At 32.9% G+C, this 26129-nt stretch overlaps 1 protein-coding gene across 1 annotated transcript; it reads right to left on the bottom strand.

The window, feature by feature from the left end:
* Positions 1–22309, bottom strand: LOC110017906. The gene is made up of 3 exons (XM_020715067.1): positions 22256–22309; positions 12939–13247; positions 1–448 (listed from the first exon to the last, which is right to left on the bottom strand). The coding sequence occupies exons 1-3, from the start codon at positions 22307–22309 to the stop codon at positions 185–187; spliced, it is 627 nt and encodes a 208-aa protein (XP_020570726.1). The 3' UTR covers positions 1–184.
* Positions 22310–26129: the final 3820 nt, after the last annotated feature.

Raw genomic sequence — 26129 nt, 5'->3', positions numbered from 1 at the left:
AAGTTTGTTGAGCTTCCAAAAAAATGACCCCAATTTTATTCTGTTAGGTTGCAACAACTCATAATCATAAAATACCAAGCATCTGCCCAAGTATATGCCACAAAATGGAATCATTCTTTTGTTTTACAAATACAAAATAGCAGCAAAAAAGTTGTCAAATAAGTCAAAACCTACAGCAAAACACCTAATTTGCAACCGGGTCAAGAAGTCTCTTGTAATCTTTTCTCAACTTTTCTTTCTTCGATGATTTTGGGGATTCTGAAGATGGTGTGGGAGAACTATCACGTAGGGCAGGGACGGTCTGTGAATCTTCAGGTAGTGTAGAGTGGAGAAATCTTTTAGTGGAACCATGGTGGGTGCAGAAAAGTTTTAGCATCTTTCTTCCCCTCATCCATTTTAGAATAATCTTCATATGAGTTTTACTATTCAGGCCATTGATACCACTTTCCTGGTGACATTGACAATGACGCATATGAAAAGGAGTTTAACTTGCATTTACCGTGCATGGCAACTTGGAATGAAGATGTGAATGTAGACTTCTTCAGGTCAGGTCTAACAAAATGAAATAAATAAATAAACAGCAAAATTTTAGAGATTGCGCATGTGGAAGAAGTCATTCAATAAAACTTTATTTTTTATGTTCATACAGCAGTCAGAGAGTTGAACAAGAAGCCAAATGACTAAATATAGGCTCCTCTTCCTAATCACCAGCATAACAAGCTTGGAAGGAAATAAATAAACTAACAATGAAAGAGAAAGCCCATCGATAGCAATGCCATATGCATAAAAGCTTGCTCAAAAGAAATGCCACCACAGAACAAGCATTGCCTATCCATCCGCCTAAGAAGGATGCAACATGCTCTAACATATGTCCATAACGAAATCAAAAGTCCAAAGCAAGGTTTACACGGTTTTGCCAAATAGGCATTAGATGCACAACAAGTCGGCCAAAATCCAACAACTAACACGGAACGGATAATATCCTTTTTTTAAGGAGATATGGTCCATGCAGCATAAAAATAATAATTTTAATACAATTTAAATGACCTTTTTTAATAAGAGAAAATCAAGTGGGTCTTTTTAGATCTCAAGAAAAAAGATATGATAGCATTGCCATATGCATAAAAGCTTGCTCAAAAGAAATGCCACTACAAAATAAGCATTGCCTATCTAGCTGCCTAAGAAGGAAGCAACATGCTCTTACATATGTCCACAAGAAAATAAAAAGTCCAAATGCAAGGTTTACTCGGCTTTGCCAAATAGGCATTTAGATGCACGATGAGTCGGCCAAGATCCAACAAGTAACACAGATCGGATACTATCCTTTTTTTAAGGAGATATGATCCATGCAGCATAAAAATACTAATTTTGATACAATTTAAATGACCTTTTTTAATATGAGAAAATCAAGTGGGTCTTTTTAGATCTCCAGAAAAAGGATATTTTGGCAATTTGAATCAAGAATATAAGAAACAAGCCTTCCATCTAAATCCTATTCTCACATCTCCTCCTTAAAGTAATCTTCTTGTCAATCTTTTTCCCACTATTCCAATCCATGGTGTTCACAGATAATACTGAATATTAATGTTGTAATAAGTTTTATTATTTCGATATGGATGATGGAGAGCTTTGCATCAGATACAAGAGATGTAATATATTTTCCGAATGAAACTAACTTCCCCTGTAAGAATCTGCTAAACTAAAATGAACTACAATTCTCAAATAGTTCTGATACTCTATTACTTGTATAATAATAACGTTGTCGTCCTAGGTGCAAAAAAGAAGACAATTTCAAGGATTACTATCTGTTTCTAAACAAAAAACATCAGCAGAATATAAGCATAGAAGTTGAGGTTTTGAAGAAGATAATCAAAAAGACCACGTATCTATTGACAATATGGAGCGATGTTGAAAAAGCTAGAATTAAAAAAAAAACCTTCAGTTTTACCTAAAAAATTCTAAATTATTTGAAAGCAAATTGGCGATGAAGAGCTCCTGATACAAAATTTATCTTCTCCCTCATCATTTATATAGTGTGTTAGGATATGGGCATCAATAATATTTTTCTATAAGGTCATGGCATCAATTATATTTTTCTATAAGGGCATTGGCATACATAACACACTATTCTTATATATTTATATATGTAAGACCTAAACTTTCATATTTACATGCTTAGCACTCGAATCTGACATTACATCAAAAAAACCACTACTACTAACTTTTTAAAAGTAAAATACATATTTTCATACCTAAGTTTATAACACCAAAGTATTAGAAATGCAAATATCAAACTTTAGGTATTTTATATGTAAATACATAAGAATTGTGCGGTATGTATGTAAATGTCCATTTCTAATATGATAAGCACAAAATTCAAAACAAATAATTCTAAGAATAAATACAAACTTATATGAATTATTTTTTTGAATAAAACAAGTTCAAAAAATTTCCATTATTATGGACAAGCTCCAACTAAAATTTGAAACAAATTTTAATTCGAATTTCAACTTCCATAAATTCTAAACAAACTGGAGGATGGAGAGAGAGAGAGAGCAGCTGTGCTGTGGACTGAAAATTGTTTATTTTAATTAATTCCATGATTAACAAAGTTAGTTAATGAACTGAAATATCTATTGATTGGTATTGCATTTGTTGTCGGCTCTAAGAGAAAATGGAATTAGGGATCTGATCGAGTTACAAATACAGAAAATAAAGCAGTCTTTTTTATTCTTTTGCTTAGCTCTATGGCAGAAGTAGACTTTTTAATGAAGATGGCTCACCTTAGATAGTGATATTAAAGAGAATAGCTGCATATTAATATGTTTATTATCTCATAATTAGATACAAAAAAAAATGTTTAATTTGTTTGGCTGGAGAGATTTGTGGCTTCCCATTGTGGTTAAACTGAGGGCATTTGGATTTAGGGAAAAGCAATCCTTTGTTTGCATACATGTGGCTTCCTAAAAGTTTATCAGTTCCTCTCTTTATAGTAAAAATAAGCAATTATTTTAGATGAATCATGCAAATCTTGGTAACTTTTTGTAGTGTGAGTATCTTAGTTAACATATGGTATGTTCATTCATTTCTGTGGGCATTTTATCTGCCCAACTATAAAAATGAATCTCATCCATATGCGTAGAATCAAATAGCGCAAAATAACCTAAAAATGCTGAATCATTTTTATTTGAACAAGTTTACCTGTAGTTTTTCACCCAAACCATTAATACAGACCAAGATACACTTGGCTCAATAGTACCAAAAGAAACACATACTTTCATTGAGGATTGAGCCAGATCGACCAAATAATATCGAGTCAATTCCACAGCCTACAACCCTCTTTGTTTCACTCAATCAGATAAGTTAGCATGGCTCCCGTAGAGACGACTGAGACAGTAAATAGAGAATAAGAGAGACAACAAATTGGTCAGGTGAGACCAATAATACAATATGCTCTACCAACGGGTGTTCTAATTAAAAGCAACAGTTCACAAACATTTAGAGATACAAAAAGCTCTTGAAGTGATGGATCGATGAGTATGAAGATTTTGAATAAGTCTTATTAAGTATAACCAACAGCTTACTTGTAGGAAAATCTCAGAGTTATGCACCCTCCTCTGCATGGGGAAAGAGCCAAATATGGTACCTATATATATGCTTAAAGAATTGCAATCGAGAGATCTTTTTTGATCTCCTAAAACCCAGACAATCTTTTGAACTTATGAAATCTTAGAAACATGATACTCTAGTGGTTCTTTGTATAATAGAGAGAACTAACAAAAAAACAATCAATTTCACATCTCTACCCTAAATATCTATATTCTAAATACCTTTCTTCAAAGTAAGATCTTCCAGTAATCACTTATTCGCCCCAAGGATGCTCATATTTGATGTTCACAATTCATAGTAGGTGTGTTTATATAATTAAAAGAATTTTAAACAAAAAAAATGTCACCTCAATAATACACCATTGGTTCACAACTTAGATAGAAATAATTCTAAGGATTTCCAATATGCTTCCTTTATTGCTCTTTGCACATCACCAAATTAACTAACTCTTTAGTTATCAGCTTTTCTATAACAGCCCAAACTCCAATAATTATAACTTTTATAGCTTTGCATCCTTCATGCATAAATTAATTCATTAAGAGTAGAAACCATATTAAATTTGACTTTGATTAGGCACCCAATTGGCCAACCCAGTTGAGTTAGCAGACAAATAAGAGAAATTTGATTGACAATTAACAGTAAATGTCGGTAAGAAGTCAAGAAAAGAATGGATTGGGCGGGAAGTTATGGCCGATAAAGTTATAAACAAGTAGGCTGCCATAGAGCTAGGACATAGATTGAGACTGACGACGGAATCTAGCATTAGTATCGTGAATAATACGATCGACCTTATTGATCTTAATATCCTGAATAATAATAAAACGTTTCATTTTTTATCGTCGCATTAGTAAAAAAGAAGTTGAGGCTTTAAAGAAAACCAAGGGTGGAAAGGATGTAGGACCTGATGATATCCCAAGTGAAGTGGAAATATTTGGGAGATTTGGGAGTTTCTTGGCTTACTAAACTCTTTAATATCATTTTAAAAAATAAAAAGATGTCTGAGGAGTGGAGGAAGAGTATTTTGGTCCTCATTTTTAAGAATAAAGGGGATGCACAAGAGTGTGCAAATTATAGAGGAATTAAGTTGATGTTTCATAATTTAAAGTTATGGGAGAGGGTAATTGAACATAGGTTAAGACGCATCACAAAGATTTCTTATAATCAATTTGGATTTACGTCGGGCAGGTCTACTATGAAAGCTATACATTTATTGAGAGGTTTGATGGATAAGTGCAGAGATAATAAGGAGAATTTACATTTGAATTTTATTGATTTAGAAAAAGCTTACAATAAGGTTCCAAGAGATATCCTTTGCAGAGTTCTTGAGAAGAAAGGTGTTGATATGTCTTATATTCAAGTCATTAAAGATATATATGCTAGAGTTGTTACTTGTGTTCAAACTGAAGGAGGATTGACCAAATATTTTCCTATTTCTGTTGGATTACATCAGGGATCGACTTCAAGCCCATATCTTTTTGCTTTAGTTATGGATGGTCTTACTGCACATCTACAGAAGGATGTACCTTGGTGTATGCTTTTTGCTAATGATATCCTTCTCGTGGATAAAACGAGAGAAAAAGGTCTACATTGGAGTCTAAAGGCCTTCATTTAAGTAGAACTAAAACTGAATACATGGAATGTAATTTTAGTAGTAATAGCTCTAGTGACATAAGTGTGTCTTTGGGTCATCAAATTATTAAAAGGTGTGATCGATTTAGATATCTTGGGTCTGTTGTTCAAAGCGATGGTGATATAGATGGGGATGTTAATAGTAGAATTCAAGTTTGTTGGTTGAAGTGGAGGAGTGTTTCGGGCCTTTTGTGTGATAGAAAAGTACCGCTCAGACTGAAAGGAAAATTTTATAAGAGGATGGTGAGACCTGCAATGCTCTATGGCACTGAATGTTGGCCTTTAAAAGAGGAGCATAATAATAAGTTAAGTGTTGCCGAGATGAGAATGATTAGGTGGATGAGTGGATTTACACTTAGAGGCAAAATGCGAAATGAATATATCCGTGATATGGTTGGTGTAGCTCCTGTGACGGGCAAAATTAGAGAAAGTCGTCTTAGATGGTTTGGTCACATTAATCGTCGACCATCTGATGATCCGATTAGGAGAGTAGATGCTTTAGATTCGACTTGTATTAAGAAAGGCAGAGGTAGACCTAGGAAGACTTGGGCTTATTGTATTAAAAATGATCTTAATTTACTAGAACTAAATGAAAATATGCCACTAAATAGGACGCAATGGAGAAAAAGGATTCATGTAGCCAACCCCGCGTAGTGGGATTAAGGCTTTGTTGTTGTTTTTGTTATTGTTGTTAGGCATGGATTATCACATTTCCTTGCATATAATGTATGACTGTTCATAACAATATGAGATTCATAGTTGAGCAGTTTGTCCATGTATTTGCATAATTATTTTCAATTTTCAAAATGAATTAACAAAAAATGAATGTTTATAAAATGAGAAAAAAATGTGAAAAGGGTGGTGTGCTTAGTGATATCAAATTATATTGTGTTCCAAATGGGCCGATGGGTTCGATTTTTCATAGTTATAGTTGCTAATAGTACATTGAATCTTCAAAGCCTTCCAATGAGGGAGGTAAACAGATCTAAGGCTTAATAATCGTATGTCATGAAAAGGCAGACTTTGGTGTAACTCACAGAATGTGCAACCCATCATCATACAAGAGAATGAATGATCCATAGATATGAATGAATGATTGAATGGTTGCTTTCATGAAATCCCATTACCATGACATGGATATCTTATATTATATTTATACAATATTATGCATGAAATTTTTCATAATTGTTAAATTTATTAATGTATAGCCTAACTATTCCATCATAAAATAGAACAATTGAAACCTCATGTCATTCATTGTTTTCCCCAACTATAGCATTAACAGATTAAAAGGTGTTTTTCAACCTGATTTGAATGACAATCACACAAATTTGCATGTAGCTCTGACACATCACCTCAAAATTAAAAGTTTCTTTTTTGCATCTTATTACATCCCAACTCTTTCTCAAGGCATATTCTACTTCTTTATATTCTTTTTTCCAGTCTTTAAACGTGTTGGAAGGCTGATCAGCAAAATGATAAAACAAAGTCTAGCATAAATCTCTATGCCATTGAATTGATAAGGGTCTACAATTGTGGCAATGCAACACAATTTTAATAATAATCTGCAAGAGGATCCTATTTCTCGTCATTATAACGTATTGAAAAAAAAATCATAAGGAGACGGTGAAAAGACTATGTATCTCATATAATTGTCAACTACGAATGGTGCATCGAGATATTGCACACATCACTTTAAAAATTGTGCCAAATTTACATAAAAAATATGAATACTCTAATAATCAAATATCAAGAAAGTAGCCAACACATTAAAATTAATGGCACTCATTATCAACTAACAAGGTCTAAAAGTAATAAATTAAATTGTGTCCATCTAGAATAGAAAAATATTAAATAGCATATTCAAGATAGAGGCTAAATGAGATATCTAGTACAAAATCAGCATCATTATCATAGTTATCACAATCTCAAAAATAAATAAATAAATAAACTTCATCATCACTATCTTATACCCTATGGAATAGCATTCTTTGTCATCTTCATATTCTTCATTAAATAATATGTTATGCCTAAATAAATTAAGTACACATTTCCCTTTTTTTTTTTTTCCCTACATGAATTTCAAACAGCATATCTCCTTTCGTAAACACCACTAGGCCTAACAACATCCCATCAAATTAGAACATAAACAAATGCAAAATCATCATTTTCATTAGCCTTATCCATCATGTTCTACTTGATCATTCATTGAAATCATCAACTTTATCTATTTCCATGAAGCTGCAATGAAGTGTACTCATATTATTCTATTAACTTCACTTAAATAACATGACTAAAATTGCTTATGTTGAAATAATTTAAAAGGTAGTATTCAAGATTATAAATGCCCGTTTTCAAACAGACTCAAAATTACATCTACACCGAGACATACTACATGTGAATTCGAACACCTTAATTCTATAATTGTGTAAATTAAGATTAGAAGAACCATATACTAGCATAAATTCCAAATTTTTTTTTTAAATTCTACGATCGTACACAATCAAGGCATAAGATATTCAAGTCCTCAAGGAACCTGAATCCTTAGAAAAATCATAGAAAGAGTTATCTCAAGACAAGAAGGCAAGCTCACTTGCAGCTTAGTTGCCATCGCATCAAAAGCAACACCGCAACAACATTTGCATCTCCAACATCTCATTCACAACCCATGTTTCAATCTCACCTATATTGTATCCATTGCTACATTAACACCGACACCACCACATCTTTTGCATCGTAGTCCTCTCCTTATAAACCAACACTAAAACCTGAAACCTTAATCATTCAAGGCACAAAACATGTGTCACAATCTCATTTGTATGGTCGATGAACAACTACAACTCGGCTCAATTAATACTTAATCATATTTGTTCAAACAAGTAAATAAACAAGTTCGGTTTTTTTTTTAAAACTCGAAGATTAAATGAATCAAACATAAAAACGGCCTAACTGATCTATTTATATTAGCAAACAAATTAGTTTGTTGCTCACCAAGTAACTCAACAAAAACTTATTTAATTATATAAATTTAATAGCAATATATAATTTTTAAATATTATTATTATAAGATTAATTATTAATTACATATTTAATAATAATAATAATATTATTATTATTATTATTATTATTATATATTAACCGAATTTATCTGCCATCTATATGACAATTTTTAAATTTAATTAATTATTATTATATAAATATATAATACATATTTATCAATTATGTAATCACATGAATTTGGTAACATCTAATTTTTATGTTCTTCCACGGATCATGATTCACTCAACGCTTAAAAGTTTCGGCCCATATTTTCTCTTCTACAATTTTAAATTTTTTAGTGTGTGTGTCTCTATATTCAAAATAATTGATTTGTCATTAGTGAATGTGCATATTAGGTTAATGCAATTCTTTCTTATTTCTTTATTTTAAAGATCTAGTTTATTAGCACTTTTGTTATTTATTGCAAGAAAATTCATTTGTAGCTTAAAGATTATCTTAATTAACTAGTGTAAAGTAGTTATATAGTAATTGAAATTTATTCAATGGCTTATTGGTTTATATTTATAAGATAATTTGTTAGTAATTTTATATGAAAATTCTAATAATCATTCAAATTTTTAACTTGTTTATTAATTATTGTATTAGTTCATTGAAATACTCATTCAATTAATATAAACAAGCCAAATAAAAACAACTACAATAATTAAAAATTTTAAACAAGTTAAATGTGAACAAACATGTTAACGATTGACTCAAGCTCGAGCCAAACATGAACAAGTCATAATATGACCAGGCTAAGTCCAATCCACTTTATACTCAACTCTATTACAGTCCTACTAATTTGCGCTATAGACATGCATTCCATTCACATTGGTGCAACAATCATCTCCTATAAAAATTATGACGGAATTTTCCTAGTGCACAATGGTTGTCACCTTAAGATTTGTACAACAATCATGCTTGTGCCACAGTTAGCTTTATTAAAATTTACATGATAACATTGCATGGGCGGTAATCATCTTCTTTCAACCTTGTGTCGCACCACCTTTGCATTATAGCTATCTCCCAAAAGCCCTGTACTGCAATCTTGCTTGTGCCACAACTATCTCCTTCGAGTCCTATGCCATAAATCACACTTATTTTGCAATCATTAGAGCAATTTCACCACAAGGTACATTATAGTCTTCTCCAATAAGCCTTGAGCCATAGTTCTATCTAGCAATCCGGAACCACAACATGTTTCAATAAGAATCATACTATGGTTATTTTTGGCCAATTTAGTTGCATGCATACATAATACTCGCAATCACACCCATGATGTCACCCTCAATTTTGCCTTTTTTTTTATCGCCCAAGGAATATATTATGCTAAAGTGCCTCTAATTAGTTTGAAATGAACTATTTGTGTTCAAATTTTTCACAAATATTGCGTTGTTTAACTCAATCAGCCCCATAGTTTTTCCATCTAAGAATTTATCATGTAAACAACATGTACATACTCTCTTCTCAATCGGACTGTGTTTGTTTTTGATATCAGAAGAACAAAAAAAAAATTCAAGGTGATCTAGATTAATCCTCATTCCATCAGCATTATTTCTTGCATGCAATAGTTTGGAAGCATTGTAAATATTCTCACCTTTTGTCCACCAGTAATCATGACAAGAACCTCAACAAACTATCCATAAATTCAAGCTCAACTGGTCTCCTCCTGCACAATCTTTGATAAAAGATGATGCAAAACAAGCTATGACACCTTCACAATAAGCAAAACAACAAGTGGACCCAGCTGGAACTTTGCAAGGATGTTGATGTTCACATTCTAGGCATGATTAGGATCAAGGAGCACAAAGCTATGGTCAAAACAAACACATCGTGATATATATTGTCAATAAAAAAAAGGCATCTGTTATTCTTAAGTTGCAACTATAATTATCAATCCATACCACAAATAACACGTCCCACATTGACAAGCAATTGTTTCTCTTATTGATATCGAGTCAACATCCATAATGATAAAGAATCATTGATCTAATGCCATCTCTCTAAAGCTACCAAACACATCATGAAAATTGCTTTTAGTAAACCGTTCGTGCAATCTTTTTGCAAACGTTTTATCATTACCATTGCACTTGTAGCAAATCTCACCCATAGGTAAACCATGGTTATCGCCATTGAGATCATCAATAATCACCAACATTAGGCTCATTGCAAATGCCACTCAATTCGTCTCAATCCCTACCCTTAGATTGGTTTTGCTTACAAATTTTGGCCTATCCTTGTAGTCACTTTCAAGGCTTGCCAGTTATGAAGCATGAACATGAACACAAAACACAATACGAACAAGGCATAATTGTAAAAAGCAGAACACAATACATCATGGACACATGTTCTTATATTTAATAAATTACTGCAATTAAATATATACTTTTTGTTATTTTCTAATAATGACATCACATAATAAAATATGATACCATAAAGGAGATATTTTAAAAGTAAAAAAGAATCAATCATAATTAATTAAAAAAACATATTTTATCATACAAGCAGTCATCAATATCCTTGCCATGTCCGTGCCATGTTAGAGCCCAAAATTATAATAAAAATTATTGACACAATTTGTGGCAAGAATGACATGTTTTGGGGCATGTAGGAGCCATGTTTGTGTCCAACACGGGCATGGAAGCCATTTAAAGGTGTTTCTATTTCATAGCTTTCCATAATCAGGGCCTTTAAGCTTGCTACATTTCTTTCCTTAGGGTTAGCCACATCATTGCCCCTAAGCTCAATGTATTGGCGACCCTTAAAAAGGTTGTAGCCACCACGGTTTGATTCATTATGGGCATCATTGCCCTAGTTTTTTTAACCTGCAGTCCTCATGCTCATTGCAATAATCTCCCTTAGATCTAATGTGCTAGTTGCCTTCATACTTGAGGTCGTGACCATTGCTTAAAATTGCACAATAAGAGGCATGTCTTAGTGCAATTTTAACCAAAAAAAATGTCATGAGGCGTATGCCTCAACTTGACTTTGATGAGGCGTAAGAATCAATAAGGTGGAGGCACATGTTTGTGTAATTTTTGAGAGGCATAAGCCTCAAAATTTTAAGTTTAAGCAGTTTAAATTTTTTTCATTTATAAATATAACAAATAAACAACTCATATTTGTTATATATCTATACCTAAACCTAAAATACTTATCACAATTATAAGAGGAAGACTCAATGTTAAATTTTGTTTATGGAATAGAAAATACAATCAATGCCGGTCACCAATTAAGTAATAGGGAATATTAATATAATTATTTATGTAAAAAAAATTCTAACCATAAATATAATAATCATTTTAAATTGTAATTAATATTATTATTGATTTTATTGATGAAGGAAAAGATAGATGATCGAGATCAAAGATAAGTAGGAAAACTAGAATGACGTTGACACCACTGAGAATGATGAAGAAGTAAAAGCATTTCACTATAATAATGATTCTGCTAGGGAACCGTTAAATAATGAAAGTGAAAGAAACTTTTAAATTTATAAATCATATTCTAAGTGACTTAAAATATTTATATATATTGAATTGGGAATGAGAAAGGCTGATTGTTATAATTTTAATTTGATCTCTTAATTTGTAGTTAGTGTATTGTTTAACATTTTATACTTTTACTAACATAATGTTTTAATCTAGGTCTACGACTCAAAATTTCTCAAGGTTTATGTCTTATCGAATAGACAAAACATGCCTCAATGCCTGATAGTACAATTTTAAACCTTGGCTACAGCTATCATGCGTGGCTTTCAATATCCCACAACTTGGTGCAAATATTTAGTGATACATATGTTTTGGATTCTAATTTGTTTGTGGATTCACACCACTAAAGAAAGAATTCGAAAAGACGATTAGTTCAGAAAACAGAGAAAATGGGAAGAAAAGGATGCCATTAATAGTTGGGGCAGTAGTCCCCTTACAATGCAGTTGCTACCATTATTTGTGGATGAGTTACCTTGATATGCATTAGATGTGATAAATAATACAATCCAACCCCCAAAGAAATATAAGAATCTCAACAAATTTATAATGTATCTCATTTGTTTGTTCCTCTAACACTGCAGGATAAGCCATATGGGCTTGTCATCTTATGCCAATGCTGTTCTTTTTTTTTGCTTGCCCTCTATTTTAACGCTTCCCATTGATAATTGTAACCACAAAAAATGTCTAGTCTTATATGTTTCATCTTTCTTAACGCTTCTATCTGCCTATTTGGTGTCGAAGCAAATTGGGGGTGTCATTCTAGTTGTCTGGAGGAACTCAGCATTGAGTTTGCTATATGTGTCTAGCTGAGTTGGCTTTCCAGGAAAGTTGGTGAGTTGTCTTCGTTGAGTAGCATTGATCCGTCCCCTTAGAAAAGCTGTTTGGATGAGCATTATAGCTGAGCTTCCCTGATAGATCAACTAGATAGCTAGCATCACAAACTTAAGCCAGTCCAGGAGTTTTGGCTATACAACATGGAAAACAAAAAGCTTGACTAAAAGTTCACATACTTAACCCCTTGAACATTATGCTTGATCACCCTCACAAAATACACTCAATTACAGAAGAAAGTTAAATACCAAGCATGTCGAAGCAGCCACAAATCTCGAGTCAGCAACACAATCCAAAAGCAAAAATAAGCTTAATTCATAAGCTATTTCAAGTGCTTACCTTGACGAGGTTCCAGGTGTTAGAGACGGAGATAGGTCCTTGTTGCTTAATCAACTCGTAGAGGCTTTTGGAGATCTCCATGGCTTGCTCCCTTGGAACTTTAGGGTTTATCCTTCTTACGTCTTCGCTGCGTTTCCTGGAAAAGTAGCGCACCAGCATCGAGCCTGTTGCTGCTGCGCCACCGCTACCTCCGCTGCGAAACAGCATCTCTTGTTCTTTCTTCCCGGTCACCCACTGCGTAAAGCCTCCAGACGGCGTCCCCAAAACCAGAACCCCGTTTGAGGATAGGTGGTTATTTTCAACAAGACCCTAAACAATAATAGGAATTGCGGAGCTTAGGTCTCATATCGACCAAATATAGGGCCGAAAAGTCTTGGGCTGCCGACTGCCCACTGTCCCGAAGAGTTCTTTGGGAGGTGACAACTGACAGGTGGTATCATAGCAAATTATCGCTTGTCAGTTGTGTATACTCTTTATAGTCCAGTGGGACCCTCGGTGGAGTCGATCAGTGACGAGGGTGTCATGTGATTGAGTGGAGAAGAATGTTACGGACAAAAAGCCCCACATCGGCTAGGTGTAGAGCCGAAAAGCAGTATTTAAGTCCTGGTCTGTCCACCACCCCGAATAACTCTTTGACACCTAGCTCTGACATGCTTGTAATGATCGGAATTGAATAATTTTGAGAAATATATACAATTTCCAAAATAAAAAAAAATTAAATTGGCTTGAAATTGAATTGAATGGAGCCAGCCCCAAATTCAATCCGATTGATCCGCAATCTAATTTTGAGCCAAATTATGCACTCATGCAGATTTTAAATATAATTGAATTGATTGGTTATTGGTAGGGGGGACATCAGATTTCGTAATTTAATAATTTTGCCCATCTGCCCCTCTCCATATATTTTATTCCCAACATTTATAAAATTTTAAATATTTTATGATTTTGCACTTTCTAAAAAAAATGTTGAAAAGAAACGGTTAGAAAAGCGGGACATGAATGCCAAAAATAAATTAGCTTAAATGAACTTGTTAGAGTTGCTCTTAACTTCTGGAATGCGTTCAAATATCGTAAGAAAATATGTATTTATTGGCGGATTTAAATAGATATCACATAATTCTTATATGTTTACATATCTTACACCTAAAATTTCATATAAAGAGGAATAACACTGATTTTTTTAATATCACAACAAAAATTTTAATATTATTAACTGTTTAAAAGTGAAATACACATTTTTTATATATAGATTTATAATATCAAAGTGTTATAAATATAAAAGTCAAACTTTAAGTATTAGATGTGCAAATAAACTGAGAATGCAAAGAATAATGGTCGTTTGGGGTGGCGGTGCGGCGCCAAACTACAATTTTATTTGTTTTGGTAAACTGTGTTTTGGCCTGAAATCTTTATTTTCCTACCACTATTGGCTAGTGTTGTGTTGACATCTTTCTAGATGTCGTCTGACTTAAGAAAAATATATACATGTATAATAGTCAACGTAATTTTTTTAACATCAAATTATTATTCAGCAGCTTCATAATAAATTTTTTTAATAAATTACAGTTGTGTTAAATATATCCTAACAAAGAGGAAATAAAAGAATTAAGAGGAGAATAAAATAAGCAAAAAAGAAAACTAAGTTGATTTCTTTATTATTTTCATGCTGCCTAATTCGTTACAATAAAACTTATTTATAAACAAATACATGGCAGAATAGTAACTTTACACAGAATTACAAAATACTTTCACCATCCAAATTAACTAATATAAAAGTGTAACTTAGGGCAGCTGAAGCCCTAAGTGAGGAAAAAATATTACATCAGGTGTCCGGACCAGTTATGATTCCGAATTTCAATGAATTTTCACCACGTGTAAGCGACGGACCCACTAAATAAAAAATAAAAAGTTCTATATTTTAATGCATCTCCCGACCTGACGGAACGTTACTTGAGTGGTATTGCGGCGATTTAGGTGTTATTGCAAGTTGGGCTCTGTTATTGAGATATTATTGGGTTGTTATTTGATTGGCATTGTGACGGCTTTGTTGTGGTATTCGACTGACGTTATTTCAGTGTTATTGTGACATTATTGTGGTGTTATTACTGTATTATTGTGGCGTTATGAAAAAATACCACATAATTCTGCAATAACATCTCAATAACATCATAATAACACATAAATACCAGAACATATTATGTTATTATGGTGTTATTGCGGTATTATTTTTGTGTTATCACGGTATTCCGCAATAACACACCAGTAACACCACAATAATACTGCAATAACACATAACAATACTAAAATAACATCACTCGAATATTATCACAAAATCGTTGCAATACGACTCAAATCACACCTTAATAAACACTTGAAAATCTGCTTTCATAAGTTAATTTTAGTAGTTTTTTTATGTGATTTATAGATTTGAGAGTTATATAAGTAAATATCAAAATGTAGAAGCTCCATATGTATATTTGTAAGAGTTATGTGGTATTCATGGTTTGTATATTTTCATTTTGAGCATTTACATACATACCAACCAATTATTGTATTTACATATCTAGCACTTTACTATAATTTTTTACATTTATATCACCAAAAATTATTATATCCCATAATAATACCATCATTTTAATTTTTATAAGTAGAAATAAACCTTTAGATCCATAAGGTCGATGGGGCGTATGAAAAAATTGATGTTTAGGTGTTAGTTGATGTTTAGGTGTTAGATATAAATACATAAGAATTGAGTGGCATGTATGTAAATCTTCCTTTCATTTTTTTGATAACTACCACTCAAATAACACAATAATAATAATTCAATAACACTACAACAATACAATAATAACATCATAATAACACTTAAATAACAACAGTCAAATACAACTGTAATCACCACAATACCACTCAAAAAACGTCATAATAATACATCAACAACACCTCAATAACACCACAATAATGTCTCAATAACACCATAATAACATCATATGTTCTAGTAATTATGTTCTGTATATTTTCATTTTGGGCATTTACATACATACCACCCATTCCTTGCATTTATATATCTAGCACCTATATTTTAATTTTTACAATTATATCACATAAAAAGTACCATAATTTTAATTTCTAAAACTTCAAATAAAACTTTTCAAATATTGGGCCGATGGCGTGTATGAAAAAATTGATGTTTAGGCATTAGATATGTAAATACATAAAAATTGAGTGTAATGAATATAAATCTTCCTTTCATTTTTGAATAATGAACACAACCCAACTTGCAATAACACCTAAATCAGCGCAGTACCACTCAAAAAATGTTAGGTCAGACCGGATTATGCCATAAAATATAGAGCTTTTCATTTTTTATTTAGTAGGTCTACCGCTTATATGTGGCGAAATATCTTTGGAGTCCGGAAACAGTTATGAATCTGGAATCCTGATGTAATATTGTTTCCTAAGTAAGCGACTCCCTTCGATAGTTGAATCAGAAGAAGCTGCTCAAATAGAAAGTCAAGTCAGCAATATCTACAGAGGCAAAGGCGATTGAACTTTTTGAAAGTTCGAGAGCTCCTTTACCCCCCTATAAGAAGATGATCTAGAGGTTTAATCACCAACTAGCTTGTTAGGTTTTTGTGTCTTGTGATCGGCAGTGTTTTTGTGAAAATGTCTGCTTGTTGATTCTTAATCATGAGATGTTATAGATGTATTGATTTTAACTTAGATGGTCTTTGATAAAATGATAGTTCACTTCTATATTAGATTGTGCTCTAAGGTTATAGCAAAGGTGTTGTCACCAAAATTCATGGGAGTACATATTCCTACCAACCTTAACTTTTGTCTCAGTCATTTTCAAACTTCTCTTTCGTGAATGGCTTCTAAAACAGAATGAGGCAAAATTCCCTTTACTCTTGACTCTAAGAAATTCATAAGTTTTGAAGCAGCCACTATGTTACATGATCTTATAGTTTAAAAAAGTCTGATTCAATTAAGGGGTTTCATTAATCCAGGAGGGGATATTGATGCTCAAAGAGATATGAAATGTTCGGTAAATGTTTATTGTAACATAGACAGTGCAATTATTCCTATTGTGTGAGAGCTTTATGTAAATTTTAAAGAGCAAAAGAGAGGAATGTTTTTGTTAGGGGAAAATGGGTAGATTTTACTCCTACCTCTATTAATTTCATATTTAATATGCCTAATTGTGAAGACAGTTATATGCTTTTCTTATCCTCAATTACTGATGAAAATCTATTGAAAATCATTGAACGCCTTACTTCTGGGAGGGGAGTTGGAAGAAGAGGGAAGACAAATTTATGATTTTTTTTTGCCACGACGCTTATTGCCACTTCTAAGGCATGACATTTCTTTATTTACACCCGACTTTTGTCAACTATAAATCTTAGTGAGGTTACGAAAGAGAGAATTGTCCTAGGTTATTGTATCCAGAGATCCAAACCTGTTAATGCAGGACAATTTATTTATTCTTCTATCTATAGCATTCTGAAAAAGGGGTCCACAAAGGGATGTAGACATCCTGCATTGATGAATTTTTCTGGCACGGTGCTTACTACCACTTCTAAGGAGGGGCATTTCTTCATTTGTGTCTGACTTTTGCCAACTATAAATCTTAGTGAGGTTACTAAAGAGAGAGCTGTCCTAAATTATTATATCTAGAGATCCAAGCCTATTAATGTAGGATAGCTTATTTATTCTTCTATCTATAACATTCTAAAATAGGGGTCCACAAAGCGATGTAAACATCATGCATTGATTTTCTCTTCATGTATGAAGGAAGGGGTTAGATTTGAAAATTAGAAGGAGCGGATTCTTCCCCATAAAGTTATTTCTAGAAAATCTATTTATGGGTACAACAAAACTGTGTTTGATAGATTTATTGATGCTGAAGAACCTGATCCATCTCAACCTAGTATTTCGCATTCCCAACCTGCTGACCTTGGTACCTCGCAATCTCGATCCATGGGGTTTGCACAAGTCACTGAGATACATGAGCAGCTGGATACTATGACGCGTAATTTACATACCATTATGCATCGACAGTAGCGTATGGACAAATGTATTCAACATATTGATGTTCAACAACAAAGCTGTATGAGTGTATTGTACAGTTCCATGCTACTCTAGCAGAGTAGTATTTTCGCCAGAATATTAGAGGTCAGGTTGAGCCTTTTCACTTTCATATTGCGCCTCCTTATGAGCCATTTCAGGATGAAGATTCTCCAGAGAATTAGATTTTGGTCTGTCTATTGTAGCTTGCGATGATTTTTATTTTTGCTTGGGCTTGTATATTTAATTGTTGTTGCACTTATTTGTATTTATGTATTTGTATCAGTATGAATGAATTATTATCTTTTGCTCTAGTTAATTGTTTTTTTCTCATTTGCTTAATCTCTTGTTATGTTGTGATTTTCAATTATTGAATCAAATTAAAACAACGGTAGTTGCATCTAATAAGTTTGGAGTTCCTGCCCTTGTTTAAATTTAAAAACTTAAAATGTTGATTCATTCTATTTATATTATGGCGAATTTGAGTTAACATTTATATGAATCAGAATGATTAAATTACATAAACAGGTGACTTAAGTGTTGTCTATAGTTAACCGATTATGTTGGAAGTTAAAATTTGCTTATTGACAAAAGTTTGTGTAATTTATATATTTTTTCATATGGAATTCTTTGTTGTATGTTTGGCTTTGTGCAATTGGAATATTGTTTTTAAATGTTTAGTTATTATTAATAAAATTTTGAAATTATATCAATTCAAAGGGGAAACTTCTTGAAACTTGAATTTCTTACCAACATTCTTCAACATGCTAAATTAGGCTTATGTTTCATAACTTTAGGATTAGTTTAAACTTTAACATGCAATTGGAACCTTTCAAGCTTGAACTAACAATAGTAGTCTATAACTTCTCTTAATTAAGTTCATCTAGTTCCATATGGGATCAACAATTGTACTTAAACCCCAGTACCACTGAAACGCCATGTATAATTGCGTGAGCTGCCCGTGCTTCGCAACATTTGATGTGTGTCAACAAGGAATGATAAGACTCTTCCCAGCTTCAAAAAATTATCTTGATAGCCTTCTTTCAAACATCCCATGCTTTAATGTATAATAATTTGATGTTAAATTTAAATTCAATGCGACCAAAGATCTCCTACAGTTTAAAATCCATTTGTTGTTGAATAGACGAAAGAATGATAAGTGAAATAAACTTTGAAGTACATTGTTTGTGTCTTGTCATCATATTAAACTGATTGCAACTATGTAGGGTTGTTATATTAGAAATCCTCCAGGCACCCCCTAAAAGTTTCTCGCTGGAAGCATGTAGGTGTCACTGACAAGGCCTGGAGGTGTGATTATGTTGCAGACATATTACTGTTAAACGGCTCTTATTTGAATTAATAACCTTGAATTCAACATTATTGAGAATTGACCACCCACAAATAGCACACTAAAGTCCATTTTTGTTATAAAAGAACAGCTCTTCTAAGAGTTCAAATGGGATAAACTCTTTTGTGGTAGATGTTAAGTGATCACTAGGACAGTCAAAATCCACATTTTCATCCCACTCTTGTGTTGCTTACAAGTATCGTACGTAATAGTTGCTACTAATCATATCATCTGCTATGTTGCGGTAAAGAAATGCATGCTCCCGCATAATTTCATGCAAGTTTATATAAGACATGCTCCCTAATATCTTTGTGATTTGTCTCATCATTGATATCATTATTATCATCACTTGAGTTGCTGCCCATTGACTCATTTCCTTCAATAATGGGAGGCAATTGTACATCTAAATTCAGAGCTCAATGCAAATATTTAGCGGCACAACTAACCCTCGACAAATCATAAATAAAAATATTCCTACAAGTGATATAAATACCAATTACATATTTCATATTACTTTAGAGACTTAATAACAAAAATATATACAAATGAATTTAACTTATTGATTCGTATTGATGCTCCCCGAAAATTTTGTCGATTAACTCATCATCGTCGACTACAGTTTTTAGTTTGCTCCTATAAGAAAAATCGGTTTCTCTTGTAAATCACACATCAAAATATCTAACTCGCAAACACAAAATTTAAACTGAAAATAAGAAAGTTTATTAAATCAAAAGTTATACATTACATGTCATAGGTTATCTATCAATACACATTTAATTTCTAATCAATTGCTTCTAAATGATTCAATGCACTACCACAAAAAACTATAGAAAACATAACAACAAAAAGGATGCAACAATGATCGCATGTTAATAAGAGGCATAGAACTGCAATTTCTAGAAATATGGAGACAAGATGCAACTATAATAATAATGTCATAACAATATGAAGATTTTAAGTTAAATAACTTCCATTTGTATGTGATGCATGCTAGAAAACTCGCGGCGGTAGAGTAACAAATTATCATCTTAACGTTGTACGAAAGCTCAACATACACATAGGTGAAATAGAAAAAAGTGGTGATGACTCCATAAGTTTCTACGTGGAAAACCCGTTAGGGAAAAATCACGGGGTCTGACCCAGTTGCGGAAATCAACTATCGATTGATGATTACAGAAATCTCTTGTCCCACAGACGAGAAAGAGTAACTATATTTTTCAGATTACAATGTCGATTGTCGGCATCTGGTAGGTGGTGATTGATGACGGTAGGTGGAGGTTGACGACAGTCGGAGAGGGTCGACGACGGTCGACGGTGGTCGACGACGGTCGGAGGTGGTCTTCTGAGATCGGTGGTGGTTGTCGGTGATCGACAGCGGACGACTGAGTCGGCGATGGTCGATTGCGATCGGTGGTGGTTGACGATGGAGGTTGGCGGTGGTCGACGACGGAGGTCGGCGGTCGTTGATGACGATTGGTGGTGAGGCTGAGTTGCAACTTCTCCTCAAGACCTCAGGCTCTCTCTAGACTTACTTCCTCTTCATGAGAGGAATGAGGCTCTATTTATAGTATTATGGGTGCAATTAATTCAGGAATATAAATCATTTTGATATGACGGTTCAGAAAGCTTCCATCGATCATACAACATTTAATAGACATTTGAGTATCTTAATGATGTCAGAATTAAGTGATATTGGGCTCGTTGGATTCGTCTTGTCGAGCCGCTCGATTTGAGTATAAACTTGTCATATTTGAAAGCCGTTTGACTTTCCAAATATGTTTGAAAGTCTTCTAAGGGTTGTTTAATGACTTGATCAGAGCTTGATTTGACTCGGATTAGACTAGTTTTTATATCATTAGGTCTGTCATTAGGTCTGTCTCAGGTCTGTCTCATCGAGCCGGTCAATTTGATTATAAGTTTGCTGAAATCGGAGCTCTAGATGAATTTTTATCAAGATTTGAATATTTCTTGTTCAAAATATTATCTCGAGATCTGTGTCATGCTTCGAGATTCATGCATCATGATAAAAATTTATTGGTGCCCTATCATAACAATATGAACATTTATTTGTTTGAACATAACATACATTTCAGATTTCTTAATCTTCTCTAAACTAAATTTGTAGTCTGCTGATTTCTATTTTTAACAATAGCTATGCTAATTTTCTAAATAACATTTCATCAACATACGGATGAAATCTCAACCTAAAATAAAATTTTACTATTTAAATTTTGTTTCAGGCATCAAAACTCAATTTTCTGCCATCAAATCAAACTTAATATGAGAATTCCGAGGTAAATGGCCATAAATGGGAGGAAAAAAATAAAAAGAGGCCGGCATTCCATGGCAAATCGTTAAAAAATGAGAAAAAATAAAAAGAACCTTCATTGCTAGCATCCCATGTCAAATCTTTGAACTAAACATATGCATGCCACTCAATTTCACAGTAGAAGAGATAAAAAAGAAGAAATATGGAAGATGGGTATTGACAGTAGCCAAAGTCGGTGGCGGAGTTCGACACTGTGCTGGACGAGGAGACCTAAAGGTTTTCTCTCATTTGTTTTTTCGACCTAAAGGTTTTCTCTCATTTATTTTTTCTAGTGTATTGCGTCCATTTTTCAGATGTAACTTGAATATATTTTTATCGATATTTCGGCTGAAAGGAACCAAGGGCTGCGTGATTGGATTGGAGATATTGCAAAATGAATAATAAATTTAGAATCCGGGGCGTTCGGTGAGTCAGCAAATGAGTCGCCTAGCCAGCGGCAACTCTGGGCCCATTTGGGGCAGCTTATAAGTGCAGCGGTGTTTCCAAAAACGCCGCTGTACCGTTTGGTTTGCACGTTTTAACTGATTATTTCAAAACAACGTTTGTATTTTCACGAAAAACGCCCTAGCTCACGACTCTCGGCGAATAGAACCTAGCTGTTCGAAGCCGATCCTCTGCACTCCCCATTCGGCCGAGAAGCTTTCAGGTCTGCCCTAGCTCACGACTCTCTGCTTCAGTTCTTCGGCATTCTCGGCTCCTTGCTTCAGTTAGGCATCGCGCTCTTCTTCGATAAGCATCTTCTTTGTCATTCTCGGCAGGTATAACCTCTTCCGTGCCCTCTTCTTCGCAACTCCACAGGCTTTTCGACAGCCATTTCTTCCTCTTCTTCGCACCTCGACAGACATTTCTACAGGATTTATTTCTCTTCTTCGTCTGCAGTTCTTCCTCTTCCTCTTTTTCTTCTGCATTTCAACTTTTTCGGTACTTACATTCTTGTATTACATGGTAGAGAACGAAATCAAATAACCACATTTGCAATTACTTCTTCTTTGATTGGGAAGAAATTAAAAGAAATTGGGCTGCAGAACTCTCATATGTTCTTATGTTCTAGCCTCGTTGCCTCGTTGGGAAGGAATTAAAGGAATTAAAATTTGATGATTTCCTTTGAATAAACCAGGGCATGAAGTCTGACTTGTGGGAAGCCAAAATAAAATTACTGAAATTTACAGACATAGCACTAAATTCTTGTGCATTTACTTTTTACTTATCTCACATCTTAATTTTAATTTTTACACTAATTTTTACACTGCAAAAACCTAACCTATGTATGAAAAGATGAATTACATTTCACATTTCATACATCAGAAAAAATGCATTATGCGAAAAAAAATAAAGTTTTGCAGTGAGATAAGTAAATGCACAAGAAATGGGTGATGTATATAAATTCCTCGTAAAATTAAGGGTTTTTACATATTGAGCACACAATTTTCACATTAATATTACTTGTTTCACAAATAAAATGTAAGGTTACAAATTCGTGAAGCTTCCATAGTCTAGCTGCCCAAAAACTATCTCATTCGCCACTATCATGGTTTTATCCTATCTTCCTCTTTTCTCACTCTTCTGGTTTCACCCAATACCAGCGTCGAGAAACAAACGCAATTAGAGCTAGCTTAGAAGGCAATGTTGGGATTGCAGAAGACGAGACCTCTGAAACTTTCTTCTTTCTCTTCCTTCTGTTTGCTTCTACCAGAGATCATTGAAAAAAGTACTTTCGTCCACTTTTACAAGAGACCATTGAGAGAGGAAAATCATGTCTTTCTCCCCTCATCAACCCCTTCACACGCTTTAGATTCCCTTAATTTTATAAATCTCTAAACTTTTTAAGTTATATAAATATAATTCAACTCTTTTGCATTTTCATGTATTTATATTTGAGAAAATTACAAATTTTACGTGACAGATTATTAATTAAACTAAAAAAATCTGCTGAAAATTTGTTCACAAAACACACAAATTAAACAGCTAAACAGCTTATCCAGAACAGGGGCAGAATGATTATTCATCCATAATTAATTGTTTTCCAAACGCATAAACCAAACAGTCAGCCATCTTATCCGAATTTTATAAAAAAGTTTAGAAATAATCGTCTAAAAATTTTGCAAGTTATAAATAAATAATTTTTATATTTTTCTCTAGAGAGATGCTATTCTTGCTAATTTAGATGAAAGCGAAGGTGATATTAGGTCCGGCTGTGAGTAAAAAAAAAGAAGAAAAAAAAAAAAAAATCGCATACGGAGTCCTGACCTCATATTTTATCAAAGTGGAGAAATTCAATCAAGTGGGTCCCACTAATTAATTTCAAGGAGAAAACTGCCTTGGCTCTTCCAATTTTACATCAAAAAGAAAAAGTCTCTTTTTGATGCAATTCATGGCATTAAAGGCAAGTTAATAAGAGAGCTATTAACTTTTTTTGTGAAGCCGCTAGTATTATATATTTAGGTTCAATTGCACTAAAAAATTCTTTCACTAAAATATCACTAATGAAGGATAATTTTTTATATTGGGGGATACTTCCAAAATTTCCCAATGTCTTGAACTTATTTGTATTTGAATTTATTACATATCAAATTTGAATTTTGATCAAATTTTTTATATTTGAAGGTAGTTAGGGTGAGAGCTTTGTTCAACAAATCAAATAGAGTTATGTTCAAATTGAGCTAATTTAAAAGAGTAAACTGCTAAAAATAATTCCCACTATATCCATAGGATTATTTTAGTCCAGAGTTTATAGAACTGTCAAAATAATCTCAGATAATTTTAAAATTAACTAGTTGTGGCTAACATCGTGTAGCATTTTACAGAGCAGCACGTCGTCACAAATACAGCACATCAATGCACTTCGAGGATGGTGTACCAAAGTTTCAACAGCTCCCAACTGTTATTCAACGAGTCCCCCCACATACAAACATTGCAACTACATGACAATTTCTTGCCTGTAGCATGTAGTACAAGGGTCTGTATGTGTACTCATCAAACTATAGTATATTAGTTATTATTGGGTTAGGCATTGTGTTTTTTTTTTTTTCTTTTTAAAATTTTTCATATAAAAACTTATATGTTATTTTTATTCTCCAAGTGTGTGTTGGATTCTCGTATAATATTAACTTGATAAATCATTACTCTACTGTTACGTATTTTCTATCATTAATTAATATTTATTTTAAAATGAATCAAATGGATGAAAAATGCACTTTTTTAAAATCTATGTAAGAAAATATGGCTAAAAACATTTTCATCAAAGAAAATCCCAAAACAACTTTGGGAATATTAATAAATCAATATGCTTAAGAAGCCAATCATAGTTAGAGGCAATCCGTAATATTTTAATTACATAATTGAAAAACTTTATATATCTCAGGTCAGTTGTTCAAAGTGATGGTGATATAGATGGGGATGCTAATAGTAGAATTCAAGTTAGTTGGTTGAAGTAGAGGAATGCTTCAGGCCTTTTACGTGCTAAGAAAGTATCGCTAAAACTGAAAGGAAAATTTTATAAGAGGGTGGTGGGAGCTGCGATGCTCTATGATGCTGAATGTTGGCCTTTAAAAGAGAAGCATAATAGTAATTTAAGTGTTTATGAGATGAGAATGATTAGGTGCACGAGTGGCTTTACACTTAGAGACAAAATGAGAAATAATTATATCCGTGATAGAGTTGGTGTAGCTCCAGTGACAGGCAAATCAGAGAAAATCGCTTAGATGATTTGGTCACATTAAAACTTCGACCATCTGATGATCCGATTACGAGAGTAAATGTTTTAGATTTTTCTTATGTTATGAAAGGCTGAGGTAGACCTAGGAAGACTTGGACTTATTGTATAAAAAATGATATTAATTTATTAGAACTGATAAAAAAATGATATTAATTTATTAGAACTAAATGAAAATATGATACTAAATAGGACGCAATGGAGAAAAAAGATTCTTGTATCGGACCCCATGTAGTGGGATTAACTTTGTTATTGTTATTGTTGTTGTACTTGAAAAGTTTTGGATATTTTCTTAAATACTTAATCGACAAATCCATTTCTATGAAAAGAGTGGCGCTCAATTCATTTATGAGAATGAATAATTTAAATATTGCCAACAAACTTACTAAAATCTTGATTAATATTCGATAATATTGCTCATTTAGGACTGGATTTTAAATTTATTTAAATATGATTTTGTTGAATTGTTATTTTTTTCAAGCTAAATACTTTTTTTTATTTTAACACAAGCCATCAGTTTATACTTATTAAAACATTTGCTTATTAAGTAATTATTTAATTAATTTTTTTAACTTTATAAATTAATAAATTACTCATTAAAAATATAAGCCCTCTCTTAAAAAAATAAATCATTTTCATTTTTTTCTAACAAGTGGGTCCCACTAGTTAATTTCAAGAGGAGAAAACGCCTTGGCATCGTCTTTGGCGAGAAAAAAAATGTCTTTTTAATGCAAT

The sequence above is a fragment of the Phalaenopsis equestris genome, unplaced genomic scaffold (genome assembly GCF_001263595.1).
Source record: "Phalaenopsis equestris unplaced genomic scaffold, ASM126359v1 Scaffold000002, whole genome shotgun sequence".
NCBI lineage: Eukaryota > Viridiplantae > Streptophyta > Magnoliopsida > Asparagales > Orchidaceae > Phalaenopsis > Phalaenopsis equestris.
Note: the sequence above shows the minus strand (reverse complement) of the source record. Positions and strands in the feature narration are given on the sequence as shown.